The sequence below is a fragment of the Rhagoletis zephyria genome, unplaced genomic scaffold, assembly GCF_001687245.7.
Source record: "Rhagoletis zephyria isolate East Lansing unplaced genomic scaffold, Rhagoletis_zephyria_1.1 Rzeph_scaffold_05573, whole genome shotgun sequence".
NCBI lineage: Eukaryota > Metazoa > Arthropoda > Insecta > Diptera > Tephritidae > Rhagoletis > Rhagoletis zephyria.
This window is the reverse complement of record NW_016162656.1, coordinates 20,001-41,530: the sequence shown is the minus strand read 5'-3', so window position 1 is coordinate 41,530 and position 21,530 is coordinate 20,001. Positions and strand designations below refer to the sequence as shown.

At 37.1% G+C, this 21,530-nt stretch overlaps 1 protein-coding gene across 2 annotated transcripts; it reads left to right on the top strand.

Moving 5' to 3' along the window:
• The first annotated feature begins 9,546 nt into the window (after nucleotides 1-9,546).
• On the top strand, nucleotides 9,547-21,219 carry Cdc7 (Cdc7 kinase). Of its 2 annotated transcripts, none has more exons than XR_001848829.1 (4): nucleotides 9,547-10,979; nucleotides 12,297-12,519; nucleotides 19,187-21,006; nucleotides 21,165-21,219. XR_001848829.1 is itself a non-coding variant. In XM_017627892.1 (4 exons), exons 1-3 carry the CDS (start codon nucleotides 10,451-10,453, stop codon nucleotides 20,841-20,843), a joined length of 2,409 nt encoding a protein of 802 aa, XP_017483381.1. In that variant the 5' UTR covers nucleotides 9,547-10,450; the 3' UTR covers nucleotides 20,844-20,854; nucleotides 21,017-21,081. The 2 variants fall into 2 exon arrangements, 1 of the variants encoding a protein (XP_017483381.1); XM_017627892.1 differs by lacking the exon at nucleotides 21,165-21,219 and adding an exon at nucleotides 21,017-21,081 and having other exon boundaries at nucleotides 19,187-20,854.
• The last annotated feature ends 311 nt before the right edge of the window (nucleotides 21,220-21,530 follow it).

Here is a 21,530-nt window from a genome sequence, read left to right as displayed (position 1 = left end):
CCACAATAATTTCTTTCACTACAGCGACTTTGCTGCTGTGAAGTCTTTAGCAGATTTCATCGCTATGCAACCACAGTACGCTAATTATTTAAGCAGCATTATAAACCAAACTGATATTATGACTATATTAAATGTACTCTCGCATCCAAAGTCGACAGGACTGGTACGGCTAAGTAGTAGGAACTACAAGGACAATCCACGCATTATACCCAACTACCTGGATGATCCCGATGATTTGGAGAGTATGTTGCGCGGAGTGCGTTTCCAGGAACGTCTTGTGCGTACTCATGCCTACCGCGCTGTAAATGCCACTATTCTGCGTATACCTATAAAGGAATGTGATAAATGGGTATATAGAAGTGATGCCTATTGGCGCTGCTACATTAAATACTTCTCCACAACGCTCTACCATATAACGGGCACTGTGAAAATGGGCCCATCTGGCGATTCAACTGCGTGTGTGAGTCCTCGGCTACGACTGCGAGGCACTTGGAATGTGCGCGTCGCTGATGCGAGCATTATGCCTGACGTGGTGAGCGCGAATACAAATGCAGCGACGATTATGATTGCGGAACGCGCCGCGGATTTTATAAAGGATGACTGGACGCCATTGGACGCAAAGGGATAATAACGCTAGGCGGGTCATTATGTATTTTCTGTGTTAGAGCCCGAGCTCAATAAGATATGAAAGATTTGAAATAGAAATAGAATCTCGGCTCTCTGATTTGATCACTTTTTTCCTAGTTTCGTTTTGTTTCGTTTGAACCTCTTTCTTTATGAATATACAGAATCCTGATATCCAAAGTACAAGTGCAGTATAGCGGCCGTTGAAGAAAGAAACAAAAAAAGCGTGGGCGTGGTCCGTCCCCTTTTACTGATTTTAATGGTGTAAACCATTTTTGGTGCAATTTAATGGGAGCGGAGCTAGAAGGGGGGTAAGGTGGAATTTTCAATATTTTCAAAAGTTTATACATATATCGAAAACTATTGCACCGATTTTCAAAATATAGACATGGTTTGGAAGATAATTGAAAGGCCTCTTATTGATATGCATATTTACGAAAAGAAATTATAACATAAAAAAAAATGTACGTTGTCTAAAAAAAAAATAAGTAATTAACTATATGCATAAAAATACCTTTAATTTGTTGTATGCAAAATTTTTTTTTGCGTAGGCGGCCTTCGGTCGCGCTTAAGGACTATAACTCTGACTACTCAGAATTCTCCTTTCTTTGTTGCAACGATAAAGGCGCAGAATTTCTTTCTGCTTAGCGGGCCTTCGGCCGCACTTAGGGATTATAACCTTCACGAAGTACAATTCTTCTTTCTGTGCTGCCGAAGAAGAGGGACTGAACACCTTTTGTAACATGTGTTTAAACCTAACTATATAAAATTATATATAAATTTAAAGGTATTTCTCTGCTCTTTCTAATAAACCTATCACCTAATTTAGTTAATTACGTTTACGTTTTGAAGAACGTACATTTTTATTTAAAAAAGTTTTATAATTTTGTTTTTTTTTTTTAATTTTCCTCGAAAATGTATATAAGATATATAAAGATATACATATCAAATAAAAGGTCTATCAATTACCTATCCAACCATATCCGCCAATTTAAAAATCGGTGCAAGAGTTTTCGAAATACAAGCTTTTTAAAATATTGAAAATTCCACTCCCTTAGCAGCGCCCTTATTAATTTGCACCAAATAAAAATTTTACATTTTTCAAATCAGTAGAACGGAGCGGTCCACACACTCTTTTAATATTTGTTTTATCTCAACGGCCGTTATACTGCACTTATGCCGAGATCCCGCGATAGTCGCTTCACAGGCATTGACGATAATTCCGTTCACAAAGAAACGGGGCTCAAATTTGCGTCTGCGAAATATTTTTTTCTCGAGTTCAATCGCACCTTTCTGCAAATAAAAGATGCATAAAAGAATGTTTATTCTTCAGCCGTATGCGAGCATATTTATGTATTTATTTACTGTTATCGTATTTTGTCCGGAAACTTAGTCGTTTAAGCTAAGTAAATAAAGCATTGTGCATGACACGTATTTCCTCTTTGTATTTCACCTCGATGGGCATTCACCTCATAACTGTTCTGAAATAAAGCAAAAGTCAGCTATTTTAAAACAAATTTAGTATATTTTTGCTTACAAACTGAGTAAAACGCTCCGTACGTTCATACGCAACAAATGTCTGCACGCATTTTACACGCGCTCCCTCTGTGGGCACGTTGAACAACTTACTGGGCTCCCTGTTACAAACGCTAATCACAGCACAATGTGGAATATCTGCAAAGGAAAACTGGCCCGAGGACTATGGCTAAGTGACTTCAATTTCTGCTACGATGATTTATGATCGTCCAGCGGATCGGCGATGATGGCGCTGCCATTGGTTGTATACGTGCACCTGGCACGGTGGAAAATGGCAAACGTATGAGCACGGACAAGACATACTTGGGACGTGCCCGTCAGCACCCCAACTTGCACGCCATCAAAAACACTTGTTACAAAAATCAACTTCGTTTTGAGAGATAGCTTGGGCGGGCACAATCGAGTCTCCTAAGCTACTAATGCTATCGGGTGTTGGACCGAGGGAGCATCTGGATAGTTTGAAAATACCGGTGCTAGATGGTTGGGAATACTCGCAGGATCGGGTTGGCTTTCTCATTACATCGGTTTTTGGGTGTTTTCGTAAAATTTACGAATTTTGTCATGAAACTTAGCGAGGATATTAAGAAACGTATATATTTACATTATTTGTCACCCTTTTTACTTTATTAGTAAAAGTATTTAACTAATTTATTGTTAAATTCTTTGCAGTTTCACTTGCAAAGTTTCATATAAAAAGACCACTCAACACTTATATTTTCATAAATATATGATCTTTGCAATGTTCACGTGTATTTTGTATACATAAAATGTATTTTGTTTTATTTTTTACCAATATAAAACGCGTTTAAAAATTTCACTACTTTCCTTCAACAAAGTAAACAAGCAAACAAACAAACAAAATTGCTGTAGTGTAGGATTTCGGAAAAATATCGATGCATCGAAAATATCGATGCTTTGCTCCGATGCATCGAAAATTTTCTACTCGATGTATCGATGCATCGATGCTTTTTGAAAACTGACATTGCTAGTACATTGAGCCCATGAACCAAAAGTACAAGATCACGCCTTCTTAGTAGCCCGTTATAATCGCATTCCGGAAAAAAGTTGGGGGACTTTGACATTAGCTTTTATTTACATTTGTTCGTTGTTCACAATTTGGTGGTGGCTTTTTACTGCAATTTTCATAATTTTCGCTTGTGACAACGTGTGCACACATAAGGTAAAGAATAATTATAACGTGAATATCGTGAAGCAACTGGAACGCAACTATTATTACTTTTGAGTNTCAAAGCGAATTTATACAAGGTGGTATTGATGGCGAATTTAGATTTTCGCCGAGGTACGTCTTAATGTCAAAAAAGTACAAGAACGCAAAACCAGTAATAATTTGCAAGTTTTACGAACAGCTGATTAATTTGTTGTTTATTCACAGCTAGTTTCTATTAAAACAATATATATTATATTTAAATAGGTTTATTTTGTCAATTTCAACTATGAAAACCTCATTAACATTTATTTTATTAGTTTTAATTCCACCCAGCAACATGCGATCAGCTGTTTTTTCTCACTTGCAAGTTCTTACTAATAAAAATTTATGCAGTAAAAACTAACAACTTCTCCTCAGAAAGAAATGTCAATTTGCGCTCTCAATTTACCCTTACAAGTTTTTTGGGTACAAGAACACCAAAACGTGATAGTTTGTACAAACTGGTACAAACTATCGCGTACAAGAAAGCTACTTTTGCCGAAAAGTTGCACTTAAAAGTACATGAACGACAGACACAAGATCACGTAAGAACAGGAGAGTGAAAAAAGTCGATTTTTTTAGCGGGTTCTACGCCATCTTGTTTCACTGGAAAACGAGCGAAAAGTAAACAAAGCAAAGAAAACAACGAAAACCAAAATTATTGTCAGCCACTTTAAACGCACAATTTAGGTAAAATGATGCAACAAAATGCTTTAAAATGTGTTGTCATGTTGAATTAACTCTTCTTTACTTGAATAAAAGTGTAAAATAGTGGTGCTTGTGATGCAAACAAACGCCCAGCTGACGAACCCGCTTTCGCAAACTTTTTTCTCAAAACCAGTTACAAATACAACGTCGCGTTCTTACGTGATCTTGTATTTTTGGTTCATGTTAAAAGTAGTAGTAGTAGTAAACAGTAAACATGTACTTTTATGTTCATATATTTTTGAGGCATACATCAAGATAACCAACCGTTCAGCTATAAAAAACTAAAAATGCAGATTGCTAGTACTTTTTACGCTGATTTTAACTGTATAAATATTATTTGCCGCAGTAAAGTAAAGTAGATATAAAAGATAAACCAAAACAAAAAAATTGTGATATTTTAAAATACTAATATCTTCGAAACTGCGTAACCGATTCAAAAGGTACTGATGTCAAAATAAAGATAATTCATCTTCAATCTGATATATAAAATGTGTATGCTTTTTTATATATTTAAGCCAAAAAGATTATAAAACAAAAAAAAATTCATAATTTTTTCATAAAATAATCTTTTTTTTTTGAAAAAGTCCATAATCAATGCTAAAAAAATTTATATTACATAGAAAGTGCAAAGTTTTGCCTTTTATTTGATATACATATTATATTATGGTTTGCTTTTGGGTTTTCAGAATTCAGTGATAATAAAAAATATAAATGCATGTATGTGCAAATGCATGTTGTAGTTAGTTAATTAGAAAGCAGATAATCTTGTAAGTTCACGCACTCGTTTCGCTTCGTCTCGTTTCGCTAGTAAAATTGCGTATAATTAGTGAAAACGGGGGCGGTAGCAATAGCAAATACATAAAAATGAGAAGCATTCCTAGCATAGCTTAAAAGTTTGCCAGTGCGGTTGTCTTGTTCACAGTTCAAAAACTCTCACTCAAAGGAAATCGGCCAACTGGTTGGTGCGTTTGTAGGGAATTTCGTTAAGTACGTTGGTCAACTGGTTGGCCGATAAGTCAATGCGTGTGTAGGGCCTTTGAGGGTTTATACCGGACAATACTGTCATGACCAGGGAACGGATTTTTAGGGCCTAAAAACCTATAAAAAAGGCAAAATAAAATAACGAAATAGGCTGGAAAAGGCAAAATAAAATAGCGAAAAAGACAGGAAAAAGCACTAGGTATTGCAAAAAAGGCAAAACAAAATAGCGAAAAAGGCAGGAAAAGGCACTAGGTATTGCAAAAAAGCAAAATAAGGCACTAAAAAAGACATGAAGTACGAAGAACAATCAAAAAATACATTTATTTTAGAAATGTTTATATTACAAGTAAAAAGAGAAAAACTATGAACTAGTTTTATTATATGAAAAATTTGTACTTTGAATCTTTGACTATTTTACCCTTTCTAGTTTCTAACTCATAAAAGTTTAGTCTGTAAAGTTGTAGTAAAATTGAACCTTAAGATGCATTTTGAAGTTTTCTGGCAGCATTTTCATTCGATTTTCGCGAAGACACCCTTGAATGTACTACATGTGCGCTCGACGTAAGTTGATACAAGTGGAGCCCAATATAAATATGGAACGTTTGAAACGTTCATATTATCAGGAATAAGGGCGTTTTCCTCGCCCTTTACAATTTTATCCACACCCCTTATTGTCTCCAAGCCTACGTTAGCTGAGAACACGGCTTTGAATTTTTCCAACACCAATTTGGCAAGAGGTCCCTGCGCTTCTATAAGCCGCATGGGCATCTGTATGTTTTTTAATTTAAAAAAAATAAGTTGTAAATGCTATAATCACTTTTTTAAAGGTAGAAAAGGCAAAAAAATTCAAATAACTTAAAAAACGCAAAAAAGGCAAATATCTTAAAAAAGGCAAAAAAGGCAACATCAAATGTGTATATATGGAATCAGGGAAAGCTAAATCGTGGACATTCTTCATCGAACATACTCTATCTCTTTATACCATGTTCTGACCGACAACGAAAACACCTTGGAAACGAATTTCGGGATTGTGGGCTGAAGGCTGTCCACACCGACTGTTGGTGTTTTCGTTGACATTTCTTACTTCCTTTGTTTACAGTTTTGCTACACAAATACAAAACCAAAATACTTTTCCTGCAATTTCTTTTTATTAACAACCTTTTACTTTCATGCTTATTTTATTATAGTCACCAATTAACAATAAATCCGAAATGGCGTATTAAAGATGATAAAATATGACTGCCACTTCGATAAATAATCGAAAAAAAACTAGTGCAGACACCGATTAGAATGAGTGGAACCTGAGTTTTCAAGTGGTTTTCAGCGAAAACTTGTTTTCGTTTGACAGATTTTATATGGACGAAAATACAAGCTTTAGGTCGAAAACCAGTTTTAGCAATGAAAACATGTTTTCAATGTCGGTCAGAACATGGTATTAGCGGAAAAAAGGCAATTTTCATAAAATCCGTTCCCTGGTCATGACAATAGCAATACATGCACACTTTTTCACTAACTTAGGGTTAACACCAGACAACACTGTCATGACAATAGCAATACAAGCACACTTTTTCACTAATCCATGCATACTTTTCCAATTGTCTCAATCACTGTCTTGATTTTTTTCAAGACAGTAAATCGGACAATGATTTGACGCATGCATACAATAGTTTTGACGTCTTGTGCAAGAAAGAAGAGAAATTCATAACAAAAGAACTAAAATATCACGTGAGACGCAGATGTGTATGTAACTTTGTCTCTTCTTTATTATTTTTTAGTTTTTAGCTTAAATAGCTCGCGCGAAATGCGAACTATAATACAACGTTCACGTCCGACAATTTGCTCAAAATGAATTGTCATAATTATTGTCAGGACGCCTACGCCACGGAGACAATTATCAGCGTTTTTGACAGCTAATACGTGTTTTTTAATCTTCTTNTCACGTGAGACGCAGATGTGTATGTAACTTTGTCTCTTCTTTATTATTTTTTAGTTTTTAGCTTAAATAGCTCGCGCGAAATGCGAACTATAATACAACGTTCACGTCCGACAATTTGCTCAAAATGAATTGTCATAATTATTGTCAGGACGCCTACGCCACGGAGACAATTATCAGCGTTTTTGACAGCTAATACGTGTTTTTTAATCTTCTTGACAGCATTATCCAATGTAAACGCGCCGTAAAGGCCCCGCCAGATAGAAAATTTTTTCTGTGTCGCAAGGATGCTTTTGACTGACAAAACGAACATAACATAGCGAGGCGGCACAATGAAAACTTTGCCGCAAACAAAACGGTTCAATTTGATTGGTCAAAAATCAGCTGGTTTCAATTCGGTTCATACATTTTTGTTGAAAAGTTGAGATTTAGGCGAATTTTAACAGTTGCGGCAATGCATGTGTTGCCAATGTGGCATCTTCTATTCAAAATCACAGAGTTAACTTGGATGCCTGTCAAAAGCATCCCTGTGATGCAAAAACGAAATTATATCTGGTGGGGCCTTAACACTATTCCAGCCGGTTTCACCATCAATTTAAGTGGAAAATGATTTTTTAATTTCGGTCATTTTCCATATAAAATTCAAAAAGTTTAAATAATTGTTCATTTAAATTGCGAATCTGAGGGCTCTGTCACACGGTCAGTAATTATCACGATATTTGGATCGCGATCCATATTGATGGATTGCGCACGAATGCTACATGTTTAATATTTATCGCGTCAGTATTTGCATAATTTTTGTGCTGAATGCTTATTATAACGCAAGAAAATAATTTTATTTTGTACGTATAATTTACAGATAATGCATTCCACAATTATTTTAAATTTCCAATGTTAATTAAATTTAAATTTAATTGTTCAAGTAAGGAAGAGTTAATTCAACATGACAACACATTTTAAAGCATTTTGTTGCATCATTTTATACTAGGTTCACATATAAGTAGATTATCCTAATTTTCGAGCTTAACACCCTAATCTGTAATTATAACAAGAGATTAGCCATATAAAATTCGTCCCTTGTTAATCTGTAATTATAAAATAATCTCAGATTTAACCGATAACTTTTTGGTGTCCATCCTAGTTTTATCGATTGTTTTTGCGAAAGAGAGGAGAAATGCCAAATGTAAAAGTAAACAAAAATGTACGCTAGCAAGTAAAAGAGGTTTGTAAAGGTATTTTTAATAAAATGTTAAGTTAAAATATATTTATATTGCTTATTATAGCAGAAAAACGTGATCACGGGGGCACAGAGAAGAAACATAACTTTTCCTTGAGATGTGAGAATAACAAGCACAACAAATTTGACGGCTAATAATCTGAGATTTGCCTGTGTAAACGGGGTGATTAAAAAACGAGCTTTGATTAAGATAATATTGATATGTGAACATAGTTTTACCTAAATTGTGCGTTTAAAGTAGCTGACAATAATTTTGGCTAATTTTGGTGTTCGTTGTTTTCTTTGCTTTGTTTACTTTTCGCTCGTTTTCCAGTGAAACAAGATGGCGTAGAACCCGCTAAAAACATCGACTTTTTTCACTCTCTTGTTCTTACGTGATCTTGTGTCTTTCTTTCATGTAACTATCCTGCCAAAATGTTAGACAGGGTGTTTAAAGTGATGTAAAAAAAAAAAAAGTTATTAAAATAAAGTAAAAAAATTGGCAAAATATGCATTTAGTTAAATGGATTCCTGCATTTATATGCCATTTTAGTATTTTAAAGCGCTTTGGTCAATAACTATTACACTGAATAGAACTTTTTGGCTGTTTTTGTCAGAGTCTGTTTAAAGTTTTTTTTATAGATATTAGTGTAACCCTGTAGCCAATAAAATCAGGTAATCTGAGCTGTGGGGCATTTCTGCAAAACATCCGATTCTTTTTTCACTTGTAAGTATGCACAATGGCCAAGACGTATTCACACAAGGTGTGTATCAGCTGATTTCTTTGCCTTACATGTATTTTGTTTTTGCTTTTACTGATTTGACAAACATCCATCAAAACCAAAAACAAAATACATGTAAACTTTGGACGAATTGAGTTTTGACATAAAACCCACAATGCAATATACATGTGGTTGTTGTTGCTGTAATCTAAATTCGCCAGTTACACCACCAAGGCGAATCTATACAAAGGTGTCTTGACAATGTTGTCTGGTGTAAACCGCAAATCGAGCTGTCTCAACTGAAACCACCTTCTATTATTGCATCGTGGTCAAAAAGATGTGTTTGTTATAATTTTGTTTTGTTTTACTGAAAGTCAATGTACGTATANATGGAGTGCACTACAATGTTCACTGTTCTCTAACAGATTAGGTGAAAAATGCAATATTTTCGCATTTAGCAAAATTAAAACACGTTTTTCGCAGTAAAGTGAACTGCTTTGGGTGTTTCAACTCGTTCTTCTTTTTGCTCTATTCTTTGTTTACTTGTGGTACACAAATGTCAACGCCCAGGACGGCGCAATCTTGTATTCTATCATTCTTGGTACGTATATGTTGTAATTTTTGTTTTTGTTTGCTAACACCACCTTGTATAAATCGCCTTGGATGTGGATTAACAAGAAATATCGATACGTCGACAAGTGGTCGATTAGAATAATGTCGATGCATCTAAGCAAAACATCGATGTTTTTTTGAAATCCCTGACACCGGGCTCAATTCATCTTGCCGTCATTCTCGCAGCAAACTCGATTTTCGGCAACTGACAGGCAGGAAGCGTGGCGGATTTATTTTTCAATAATTTTTCATATTTTCACATTAGTAAAATTCCCATTTGTTATTTATCTACATCAACATTTCATTCGACCATACGGCAAATAAAACAAAAAAATTCAAATACAATTCGATCGACCGAATTGGACGGTAAACAAATTTTTTGTCGTGCAAAATTTTTTGTAAGTCGCAGGACCGAAAGGGAAATTTGTATGAGTTCGGTTGGAAGTGAATTAAGTAATTCTAATTCCCATACATTTTGGCATCTGCCTGGCAAATGCAGGTAAATCGTTTTACGGTGTGTCGTTGGGTCTATCTTGAACTACCTCAAGAGCAGAGTTGAAATAAGGATTAGTGCTGTGAAAATTTTGTCGTGGAGTATCCAAAACTATCGGGGAATAAAGGGGCTTCGCGGAGGGTGAAGCACGCCCAAAGGCGTAGTGAAAATCGCCCTTTGCAAAACGAGCAAACGGTGATTTTTAGTGAAGGATTTACGCCCAGGGCTTAAGCATCAACATATACTAGCGTCAGTTGTTATTGTACCAGCAGCCGCAGCTGGAAAAACAACGCCCTAAAAACCATCACAAATATCACCAGTTACACAAAAACCATTGCCTAAAATTGCTCCAACTCGTCAAATCCCACAGAAGTTCCGGCCCCGTAAGAAGCCGGAAGGTGAGCCAAGGAGGAAAAAAATGGAAAAGAAGTCACATAAAGCAACACGTAATGGCAATATAATAGTAGCTGGTGCCAGTTCCGGCATCTCAACCGGTGGCAGCGCAGTTGCACCCGTCACGACGCTTTCCATACCCACCCGCACAACTGGCCATAAGCAGCACACTCCCAGCGGTAGCGCAGTAGCCGCAACTGGCGCTGCTGGCGGTGGTGGTGTCAGTAGTAGTGGGAAACACCGCAGCAGCAACTCGGGTCATCACTATCACAGTCATCACACACACCTTACTAGTCATCCCCAACACCACCAGCACACCACACACACCAGCACAGCGAATCAAACGCAGGAAGCAACGCAAGTGCAGCATTCGACGCTACATGCCCCGAATCCCGCGATATTGCTAGCAGTCGGCAAAGCGGCTAACGAAGCCAGCCGGGGCACGAAAGTTACGGGTACACAAGTCACCAACGCTATGGAACATATAGCGACAGCGCTAACAACAGTCAGTCCCAAGTTGGCAACGACGGCGGCGATGCGCAACAAAAACGAAGGTAAGCTTACTTGACACAGTGTTTAACGTTTGATCGAATGTAAATAAGTCGTAAGTGAGAAAAGCCAGTTAGCGTGTGTAGAAAAAAAATAATAATATGTACATAGATGATAAAAAAATAAGCCATTTGCTTATCGGGCATTTATATAGGTGATGTATGTGCGCTGTGTGTTTTGTGTTGTACAAACATAAATAAAACTGGTAAAAGTAACGACCTTTGTTAAGGTTGCTGCCCGCGTTTGCTAAAATACGTTAGAGAGCATGTGGGTGAAGGGGAGATGGTGGCGCAAGTTTTTTTATTCACAATTGGGCACTTGTGATAACCACATTTTCGTTTTTGATGGCTTTCTGCTTGTGAAGTTCCCTCGCTATCTGGCTTCTTCACACTACAAATGCATATGCATTTACATCAATATGTATTTAGTTAAATAAGCTTAGAATTGCCTATTATCGCATGTATTAGTAAAAAAATATATATATTTTTAAAATCTGTTTTTTTAATACAATCTATCAACCAAAATCAAAAAAAATAAATTTCATAGAAAATATCACTTTATAAATAAAGTTCTTTAAACATATTTTATTTTTTATGAATAAGGCCATATTTCTTTAATAAATCTATTATTAGCATTATACTTAAACAATCAAGCCACAAATACATATGTAAATGTTATGTATGACACGTTTACTTTGCTCACCCGTGCATTTCTACTATCATTAAAATCATTAATTTATCTACTTTCATATGTACATACAAACATATCGTCGTTTAAAGTACAAAACCGCGTATCGTCATTCTGCAAAACCGCGTAACAGACGTTGGCTGCCAAAAAATGGGATTTGCTCACACAAGCTCTTGGCTAAATCCTTATCCATTCGTCCTGAAATATACTAGCCAGAAATGCGATTGCTTTATAAAAAAGAGAACCATTTTGAAATATGAGTGTTGTTACTCTCTAGAGAATAATTTATGCTACCTCACATACGCGGTTTTGCATTCAAACATATGCTCATACATAATATTTGCTAAATCGTGGCTACTCATTAAACCATTATTTATTATGTATTAGTAATGTGATGTGGAATTTACATAGCTAAGTACGTAGATACATATACATACATATGTATAGCACTTCACCTTTGTTTATATTTATTCTTATCAATCAATAATTCTCGTTTCTAAGTTCATATATCTTTAGTATATCTATATATGCACATACTTAGATACATATGTATGTGCCTTCATACGTACGTACGTCACAAAGGTAAATTATTAAAGCTTTTTATTAATCATTTAATTATTTTTTTTTATTTGTAGAGGCTATCAACGACTTACGTCAACGCATTCCCGAAATCGAAAATATTTTCGATGTACACAGCCGTATCGGCAATGGCACCTTCAGTACGGTGCTGCTGGGAACTTTGAAGAAGGAACGCGGTTTGCCGGAGCATATGCGACGTAAATTCGCAATAAAACATCACATACCCACCAGTCATCCGGATAGGATAATGAAGGAGCTGCAGTGCATGGCGAAAATTGGGTAAGTGACAGTGTTGGTGAAAATTTGGAATATTTAGTTTATTACGATACGTAAGATGGTCTATAAGGAATGTGTAGCAGCTCCTTTAATTGTCAGAATTTTAATTTGAAGACCTTCCTAGGCCGCCTAAATAGTCCAATACCTTTGGAAAGTCGTTTCTCCTTTTAAAACGAACTCGTGAAACCTTACCTTCTTAAAATAGTATTTATCTTTCAAAAAAAAATATTCCAGTCTATGTTTATCGAAATTAGCGTCACTCGACTTTTTATTTTAGGCTAGTAATCATTTTTCTACAAATCGTTACTTTAACATCGAAAGGTCCTATCTTACATCGTCGCTGAAATACAAAAAGCCGTAACTAAGTAAAAATCCAAAATTCCTTTTTGATTGATTAGGATGAATTTCATCGAATTATAAATCCCCACATCGTTTTAGCAATTATAAATTTTAGTCAGTNTTCTCAGCGACTATGAGTTAAGCATATTTATATTAAGGTAACGATATTTATGTATATTTTGTGACTGAATATAATCATTAGCTATAGAAGCTACAGTAGTGTGGACTGAAACAGGGTCAATAAATGCATAAAGTTAAAAAAAAATATAAACGCTTATCCTTGCATCGGCTTTGCAATATACAAAAAACTTAGTTTTTCAAAACTTTGTAAGTGGTGAGAAATGAATAAGGCTTTAAAAATTTGAAAAAGCTGAATGCTGCGAAAAAATAAATACGCTTCAAATAACATAAAGCTTTTAGGAACTCTTCTATGTAATTAGCGACTTTTTCCATATTTCTTTAGTAATTATTGAGAAACTTACGCCACTATTTAACTAAATTTGTAGATTTCCTTCTTGGGGATAAAGCCTATTGCAAAAAGTTTAATAATATATGTAGATAATTTCAGTAGCCCGTTCATTTCTCTTCTCTCTCAATTTTTGTATGTTGTAGCACAAAGGGAAATAATTCCTCTTTTTCTACCAATAGGAGGCCTTTTGGAGGAGCTCTCCTAAATCTACTACTTTACTTCATAAAGAAATTATATAAACGTGGTAAAATCATATTTCTTTAAATAATTCATGTAAGATTCATATCAAACCCATATGTTTTATTCCAACTTAAAAAGAATATTGCAATTCGCTTGCAAACTTATACATTCGCTTCAATTGTAAATAGGAAAAGCCCTACTAGAAGGCATGCAGAGTCTCAAAAACTTTGAAATTCTTAAAAACTGCATACGGGCATTGCTTTATTGCCTGGCGCTGTATATGTTGAGAATATAGATGGCACTTCTTTAATTTATGAGCCTACAGAGTCAGCATCCAAAGAAATGTATCTAAAAATAACCACATCTTTGTTGTGTACTTCCACAGAATTTTATCTGATGGCTAATTTCGCAAATTCTACACAAAATGTTAGTCATATTTTCCATACATAATTATTTTAAATACATTTGAATGCTTCTATCAAGAAAATTAGAGCACGACCATCAAAAGCATTCGTACCATTGTCAAGAGAAATACGCTTCTAATTCTTTCTTTTTGTTTTTGCAAAAAAAAAAACTTGTAAAATATTGCCACTCACGCGCCCAAGCGCTGACGTCGTCAACAGCACATTAAACTGTGGTGGGGGCTTATGACGTACATACATGTATTTCAGCAAAAATTTAAAATGCCTTTGCAAAGATTTTCGTATCGAAATAAATCCACTGCTAAAGTGCACGCACATGGCATATGGTATGTACATTTTGTATGTAAATATGTGTACCAGTTAGCAGGTATACATACATATATATCGTTACCTTAATATAGAAAGGCCCTAACTCATATAGTCGCTGAAATGCAAAAAGCCGTAACTGATTAAAATTTTTAATTGCTTAAAATGATGTGGGGACTTATAATTCGATGAAATACATCATAATCAATCAAAACAGGAATTTTAAATTTTAACTTAGTTACGGCTTTTTATATTTCAGCGACAATGTGAGATAGGACCTTTCTATATTAAGGTAACGATATGTAGTAGGTTTGTACACTGCCTCTACTTGATCGGGTGAAAAGGCCATTACTCGTATAGTTGACTGCCGAGCACTTCCTTTGCCTTTAGTGTATTTGTGATACGCCTACGGATTCATTGCTGGCACGAAAATTTCGCCATTGTAGGCGCTGAGTATCTACATACATATGTATATAGGACAGTCAATCAATAAAGTTTAGGTACATCGATTTTTTGCAATACGGGCAACTCTTTTCTAGTTATTTTATTTATCGCAACTTTTTTATAATTCTACAACATAAATCCCTAAAATCAGAGCTCCAAACCGTACGCAAAATTAAACTAAATTCTGCGAATTTTCATTAAAATATAGCACTTTTTAATTACACTCTTTTGAAAAAAGTTGAGTATGCAGTTGATTTTGTAGCCCATGCAATTTTAGTGCAATAATGTACATACAAGTCTGAGGTAGCTAGGACTTACCAATGATTTTTGACACATTTTTTTTTGTTAAAGGAGTCGCTCATTTTCTCTACATAAAAAATTTTCGATTTTATTATTATATGGAGAAAATGATCACATTCAGCAAAAAAAATTTGCAAAAAATCATTGGTAAGCCCTAGCTACCTCAGGCTTGTACATACATTATTGTCCTAAAATTGAATGGGCTTGAATAGTGCATACTCAGTTTTTTTTTTTAAGAGTGTAATTAAAAAGTGTAATATTTTGATGAAAATTGGCAGAATTTTCTTCAATTTGGTACAAGGTTTGGAGCTCTAATTTTTATAAAAAAAATTGGTAAAAATAATATAATTAAAAGAGCAACAACCAACAGTTGCCCGTATTGCATAAAAATCGATGTACCTAAACTTAATTGATGGACTGTATGTACGCGCATTCTTATGCGAATGTGCGTAGATTAACATCTGCTTACAAATGTACCCACTGAGTGAGTATACTGTGCATTTGTACTGGGTCTGGGGCTGTAACCACTGGTGGCGGCCGGCTTTCAGCAGCACTCATTCAATGCGAATTAACGTCAACATCAAACTATTTTCTAAATGCGCATGTTAAAAGAGCAACAGCCAACCTTTCCACCCCGCTGCGTCGTCCACGAGNCCTAGGCTCGGTCCAATTGTCTGCTTCAGCATTACATTGTAACCAATTTTAGATAACAAAAAAAATAACATAAAATAAAATAAAAAATAAAACTTGCCCCAGCTGCGATGGGAACCGGGGTTCTCTGATTTTTTAAGCGGATGCTCCCTCTACATGCCAGCGTTGTACACATAACTTCGTTGACTAAGTGCCTACATATCATGACATTGTAACCAATTTTAGATCAAAACTCATACTTTATGCATAACATTCGGACCATTTTTTGCACAATTCACCTGTTTTTCATTACATTTATTTAAATTTTTGGACTATCTTTGGTCTAGATACAAAGCTCGTAGACCTAAGATTGTATTTTTCGGGTAATTACACCAATTTTTCCTTCAAGGTGGTGACTACACGGTCAATCGATCGCCACTGACGTACGAGCACTTGAGCACAATTAACATTGCAGACGTTGCTGCTGGCTTCGTCGTTGTCGGCTCGTAAGCACTTTGCGTAAATATCAACATACAATTGCCGTCTGGTTTGTGCCTGTATCGGTATCTGTATTGTGGTCGGTGTAACCTTCACCTTCGCTCCGCCGTTGAAGGCAATTGTACGCCAGCAAAGTTGCAGTTGTTGCTGTTCCTGCTGTAATATACTTCCAGATCAATATAGCGTCTCACTACCATGTCTGGCTCTTCCCTCTCGTCTTTCGCATGGCCGGCTGGCTGGGGTAGTACTTAACGCGCGCGGTGTGTGTGCGTGGCAAAGCGTGCACTATCACTCATTGCATGTACATATACTAGTTGATTAGATTCCACTTTGCTTTGTGACTATTTTGTTGCCTCTGTTTTATTCTTTCCTCTTTTTGTTGCTTTATTCATCTTTGATAGCTGCTTCTAAAAGTGGACGGAACGTCACAGCGTATCGACGACGTATGTACGTCACAAGCAAATTTATTTATATTCCGCTTTCAGTGCAACGTGATGAAAGGTTGGCTGTCGGTCTGACTTTCTGCCTACCTAGGGGTGGTAGGTCGGCAGCCAAAGTGTGCCGTTAACCATCAGACTGCACAGCAGCGTCTAAGGTGGGCTAGTGAGTGGCGTGTTTTTCGCTTTCAAATGTCAACAATTCATTTCAGATGTTATTGTTGTTGCTGTAGCGGCTACATTCAGATCTCATTTTTAAGCGGCTACACACTTGTTCCAAGTGCAATGATGGGCGGAATGGGGCGACCCCAACTGCTAAACAACTCACCCACAGCTGCATATCACACGGCAGGCGCTTATACTTACATACGTGAATTAAGTTCAAGATTGCTTTATTTATTTTTTATATTTACATACATACATATGAAAGATGTATGTGGATCTGTTACATACATACATATGTACATGCATCCCTACAACGTCAGTGAGGCGCATGTTTTTGAATGAGGCGCTTGGGCGGGTGCGGGAACGGCATGACGTCCGCTGACGCTTCCTCTATGAGCTGCCAGTCACTCGCTCAGGCTTCGTTGTGTTGCTTTTTTGTTGGGTTTAATTTTATTCAACGAATTTTTATTTACGTAAATAACAGCGCGAACACTTTCTCGTATTTCTGTCGATGATAATTGCCAATATAAATTTGTTGAGCTTTTCAGTGAATTGAATTTTTTGTTGTAAATTATTTCGCTTGACGCACTTTGCTGTTAAATATTTAATCAATCCATTTTCTATGACGGGTTTAACGATTTGTGGTTCAAGGAGAAAAATTGTTTTTTTTTTAGTAAATAAATTTGAAATGTATGAGAAAAAATTAATAGTTTTAATAAAATTTATGAAAAAATTAATAGTTTTAATGTTGTTTTTAAAACAAAACTTTTTTAAATAGGTACCTTTATTTCTGCACGTCTTTTAATTCGCTAGGAATGTTTTATCTTTTTTATGTTTCTCTTATTATTGTTGTAGCCACCGAAATAAATTTTCTTAATTTTCTCACTCAGTGAAAGCAATTTTAGGATAGCTTCATAGAACAGAAGCTGACCAGCTGGGTCACTCCTGGAAATACAGCAGCCACATTCAGACCATCTTTTGGGCAAAATGGTGGGTGCGGATTTCTATTCTATCATTTTTCCGCAAAACATTAAAATATAATTTCTAAACTCATGAAAATTCAATAAATATTCATGCAAATTTTCAACTTTTTAACCAGATTTTTTAGAATTCCTTTGAGTATGCAGATTTGTAGCGCAATACATTTTATTGCAATAAAGTGGAAATTTGAAGTATCTAGGACTTACCGTTGATTTTTGACAGTTTTTTCAAGCAGTTTCTTCCTTTAAAAATAAATTTTCGAAAATACTGTGTATGGAAAAATGCTAAACACCTTCAAAAAAATCTTAAAAATCAAAGCAATTTTCGACTAACTTCAAACTTGCATTTTTTAAACTAGAATTTAATGGGCTGCAAAACTCAAGAACTCAAAAAATCGGATTAAAAAGTTGAAAATTTGCATGAAAATTTATTAAATTTTAGCAAATTCTGGGCAAAGTTTAGAAATTATTATTTTTATTTATTATTATTTTTTTATGTTTTTTTTTGTATTTTTATGAAATTTATAGTAAACAACGCATGAAAAATTTTAAAAGCACTTATACTTTCGCTAAAATCCCAGTTTTTTCACATTTTCTTTATTCATTCTTTTTATGAATCATATGTATATTTTTAAAATTTTAAACAATTAAAACTTGTTTCATATCCAAAATTTGACGGTCAAGCCCATTTTTCAAAAATTTGTCATAAATCTATTTATTGCTAAAGAATTATTGCAAACATCAATTTTAAATGAACTAGTAGTTACTGATTTATGGAAGGTATCGCACTTTTCTAAATTACCGTTATATGGGATGTGGGCGTGGTTATTGTCCGATTTCAAAAATTTTCAGCCGTCTGGTTTGTTTTATCAAGATCAACCACTGCGCCAACCTAATAAGCTTCAGTAGTTATTAAATTATCGGAGTTTTCGTATATCCGCGGTAGGCGTGGTTATTGTGCGATTTTGCCTATTTTCTATCGTATATATGNTCTAAATTACCGTTATATGGGATGTGGGCGTGGTTATTGTCCGATTTCAAGAATTTTCATCCATTTGGTTTGTTTTATCAAGATCAACCACTGCGCCAACCTAATAAGCTTCAGTAGTTACTAAAATATCGGAGTTTTCGTAGATCCGCGGTAGGCGTGGTTATAGTGCGATTTTGCCCATTTTCTATCGTATATACAGACGGGCGGACGGATGGATTTATTTATTTTTTGTTCATTTTCGTAATTTTCTCCATCTAGATTGTTGAAATAAAGCACTGTGCTGCAGTAGTGAGCCAGTCTTAAGTTCAGTTACTTAGAACTCTTACTGTCCCGAAAACCGAATACTCAAAAGATCCATTCCAATAATAAATTGGAAAGTCTATATCTATACCAGCGCTCCATGTGCATATGTACATACATATAGACCGCAGGTTTATCAATTTCTTGAGAATACAGTTCTGCCTGCCTATCACATCTCATCACTCACATTTTCCCCTTTCTCTTTTCAGCGGCACCGACAATGTCGTCGGCATCAACTGCTGCATACGCTACAACGAATCGGTGGCCTTCATCATGCCGTACATGCAACACGATCGTTTTCACGACTTCTTCAACAAAATGGAGCTGTCCGAGTTGCAGCACTACATGCGGAATTTGCTGATCGCCCTGCGGCACGTCCACAAATTCAATGTTATTCACCGCGACGTGAAGCCTAGCAACTTTTTGTACAACCGACGCAAGCGCCAATTCCTGCTGGTGGACTTCGGCCTGGCGCAACAGGTGCCCACATCTCATGTGGCGAACACTCTGGAAGGGGGCTGTGAACAGCCGCTCTCATTGGCGATGGGGTCGGAAGGCAAGCGTCCGCGCGACGGCGAAGACTCGGCGTCCAACAGAACGGCCGATTCGAATGGCAGCGTGGCGGCTGGTGACGCTTATGGCGGCTCAAAGCGTCCGCGTTGCACCGGGCCACATGGCGATCAGGAATTTACCGCAAATGCGACGCCCAATGCACGTGTCGCCAACAGCTGCATAGTTGGCGGTTCGCCATTCAAGATGCCACTGAAGCAATTGAACGAGATCACTGCGACGGGCGGCAACAAGACTAGCGCTTTGGGCGCGGTTTCCAACCTAGCAATGGGAAGCGGCACGAACGCGACCAACCACAACAACAACGCCGGCGATAATGGCATTTGCGAGGCGCAGCTAGGACGGCAGGTAAAGTCCGCCATACTGGGAAGCTCAGCAAGCACCCGCCTGCAGCAGAAATTGCGTCAAAGCGGAGGCGGCATGCGCAGTCCCAACAGTGCCGCACAGGATGCTGCAGCCACCGGCTCGAATGCCGGCGCAGCACAGTGCATGGAGAGCTGCTTGGCCAACAAATACAACACCAATCGCAATATGAGCGTCACCAACGGCCCGAAGTGCGTGTGCTATGGCAATCCGCAGGTCTGCAACATCTGCCTCGTCAAAAAAGAGATGCACGCATCACGCGCCGGCACGCCCGGCTATCGGCCGCCTGAAGTGCTACTGAAGTATGCCGATCAGACCACTGCGGTTGACATTTGGGCTGCGGGCGTCATATTCCTCTCCATACTGTCATCGGTGTACCCGTTTTTCAAGGCGCCGAACGACTTTGTGGCGCTTGCTGAGATGGTCACCATATTCGGCGACAAGACCATACGTAAGACTGCCTTCATACTCGACCGCTTGGTGACGCTGAGCCAAAAGACGCGACCGCTGGACCTACGCAAGCTGTGTGTGCGCTTTCGAAATCGCGTGAAATTCAGCTCGCCAGAACTGCTGAAGAAGTATCAGCGGCCGGATGGTACCTGTGAAGTGTGTCGCAACTGTGATCAATTCTACTTCAACTGCTTGTGCACGGAAACCAACTACAACACCGAACCGCTGGACGGCGATGACCCTTTCCCCGCAAGCGCCTACGATTTGCTGTACAAACTGCTCGAAGTGAATCCACATCAACGCATCACCGCTGATGAGGCGCTCAAACATCCCTTCTTCAGTGAAATGGCCACCACCAGCATCAGCCAGAGTTCAAGTGTTACTAGTAACAACAATAATAATAATAATAATAATGTAAATAGAACGGCTATCTCCATAGAGAGCATACAGAAGAAGGGTGCACGTGATAAAGTAGAACCTTGAAGTTTGCGCAAATGACGTGGCAAACGTGGGCGGAAGGGGAGAGAGAAACCTATAGAAACTGGAAGTTAGGCAGCCGTAAAAATGTTCGTTAATTGTCTGCGAGTTGCAAATTGTTGAGATTGTTTTTGGACCTCAGTCATACGTAGTAAATCATGAATACCGNGTTTGCGCAAATGACGTGGCAAACGTGGGCGGAAGGGGAGAGAGAAACCTTAAGAAACTGGAAGTTAGGCAGCCCCTAAAAATGTTCGTTAATTGTCTGCGAGTTGCAAATTGTTGAGATTGTTTATGGACCTCAGTCATACGTATCATGAATACCAGTCAGCGCAGTATAGGCGCGCATGTGCCTGTGTCTGTGCAGTTACCGGACCCCAAATCGCCTTGTTAAATTGTACGACGATCATTTCGTATTCTGATGTATTTATTATGATTAGAAACTAATAGCAATCGTTTTGGCCCAGTCTAAATCGAAGGATGATGTCTGTAAAAATTTTACAAATGTGTTTGGAAATATTGTGAATGATAGCGTAGTAGTGTTTTTATGTAATATACTAGTATAAAATATATTTTTCAAAATCATGCAAAAATGCGATGATTACTAAGAAGAGAGCAAAGGGACCCAGTGACCGAACTCCTTAGCCGGCAGCTAGCCACTACGGAAAGTGGCATCATTTCGAAAAGTACCCA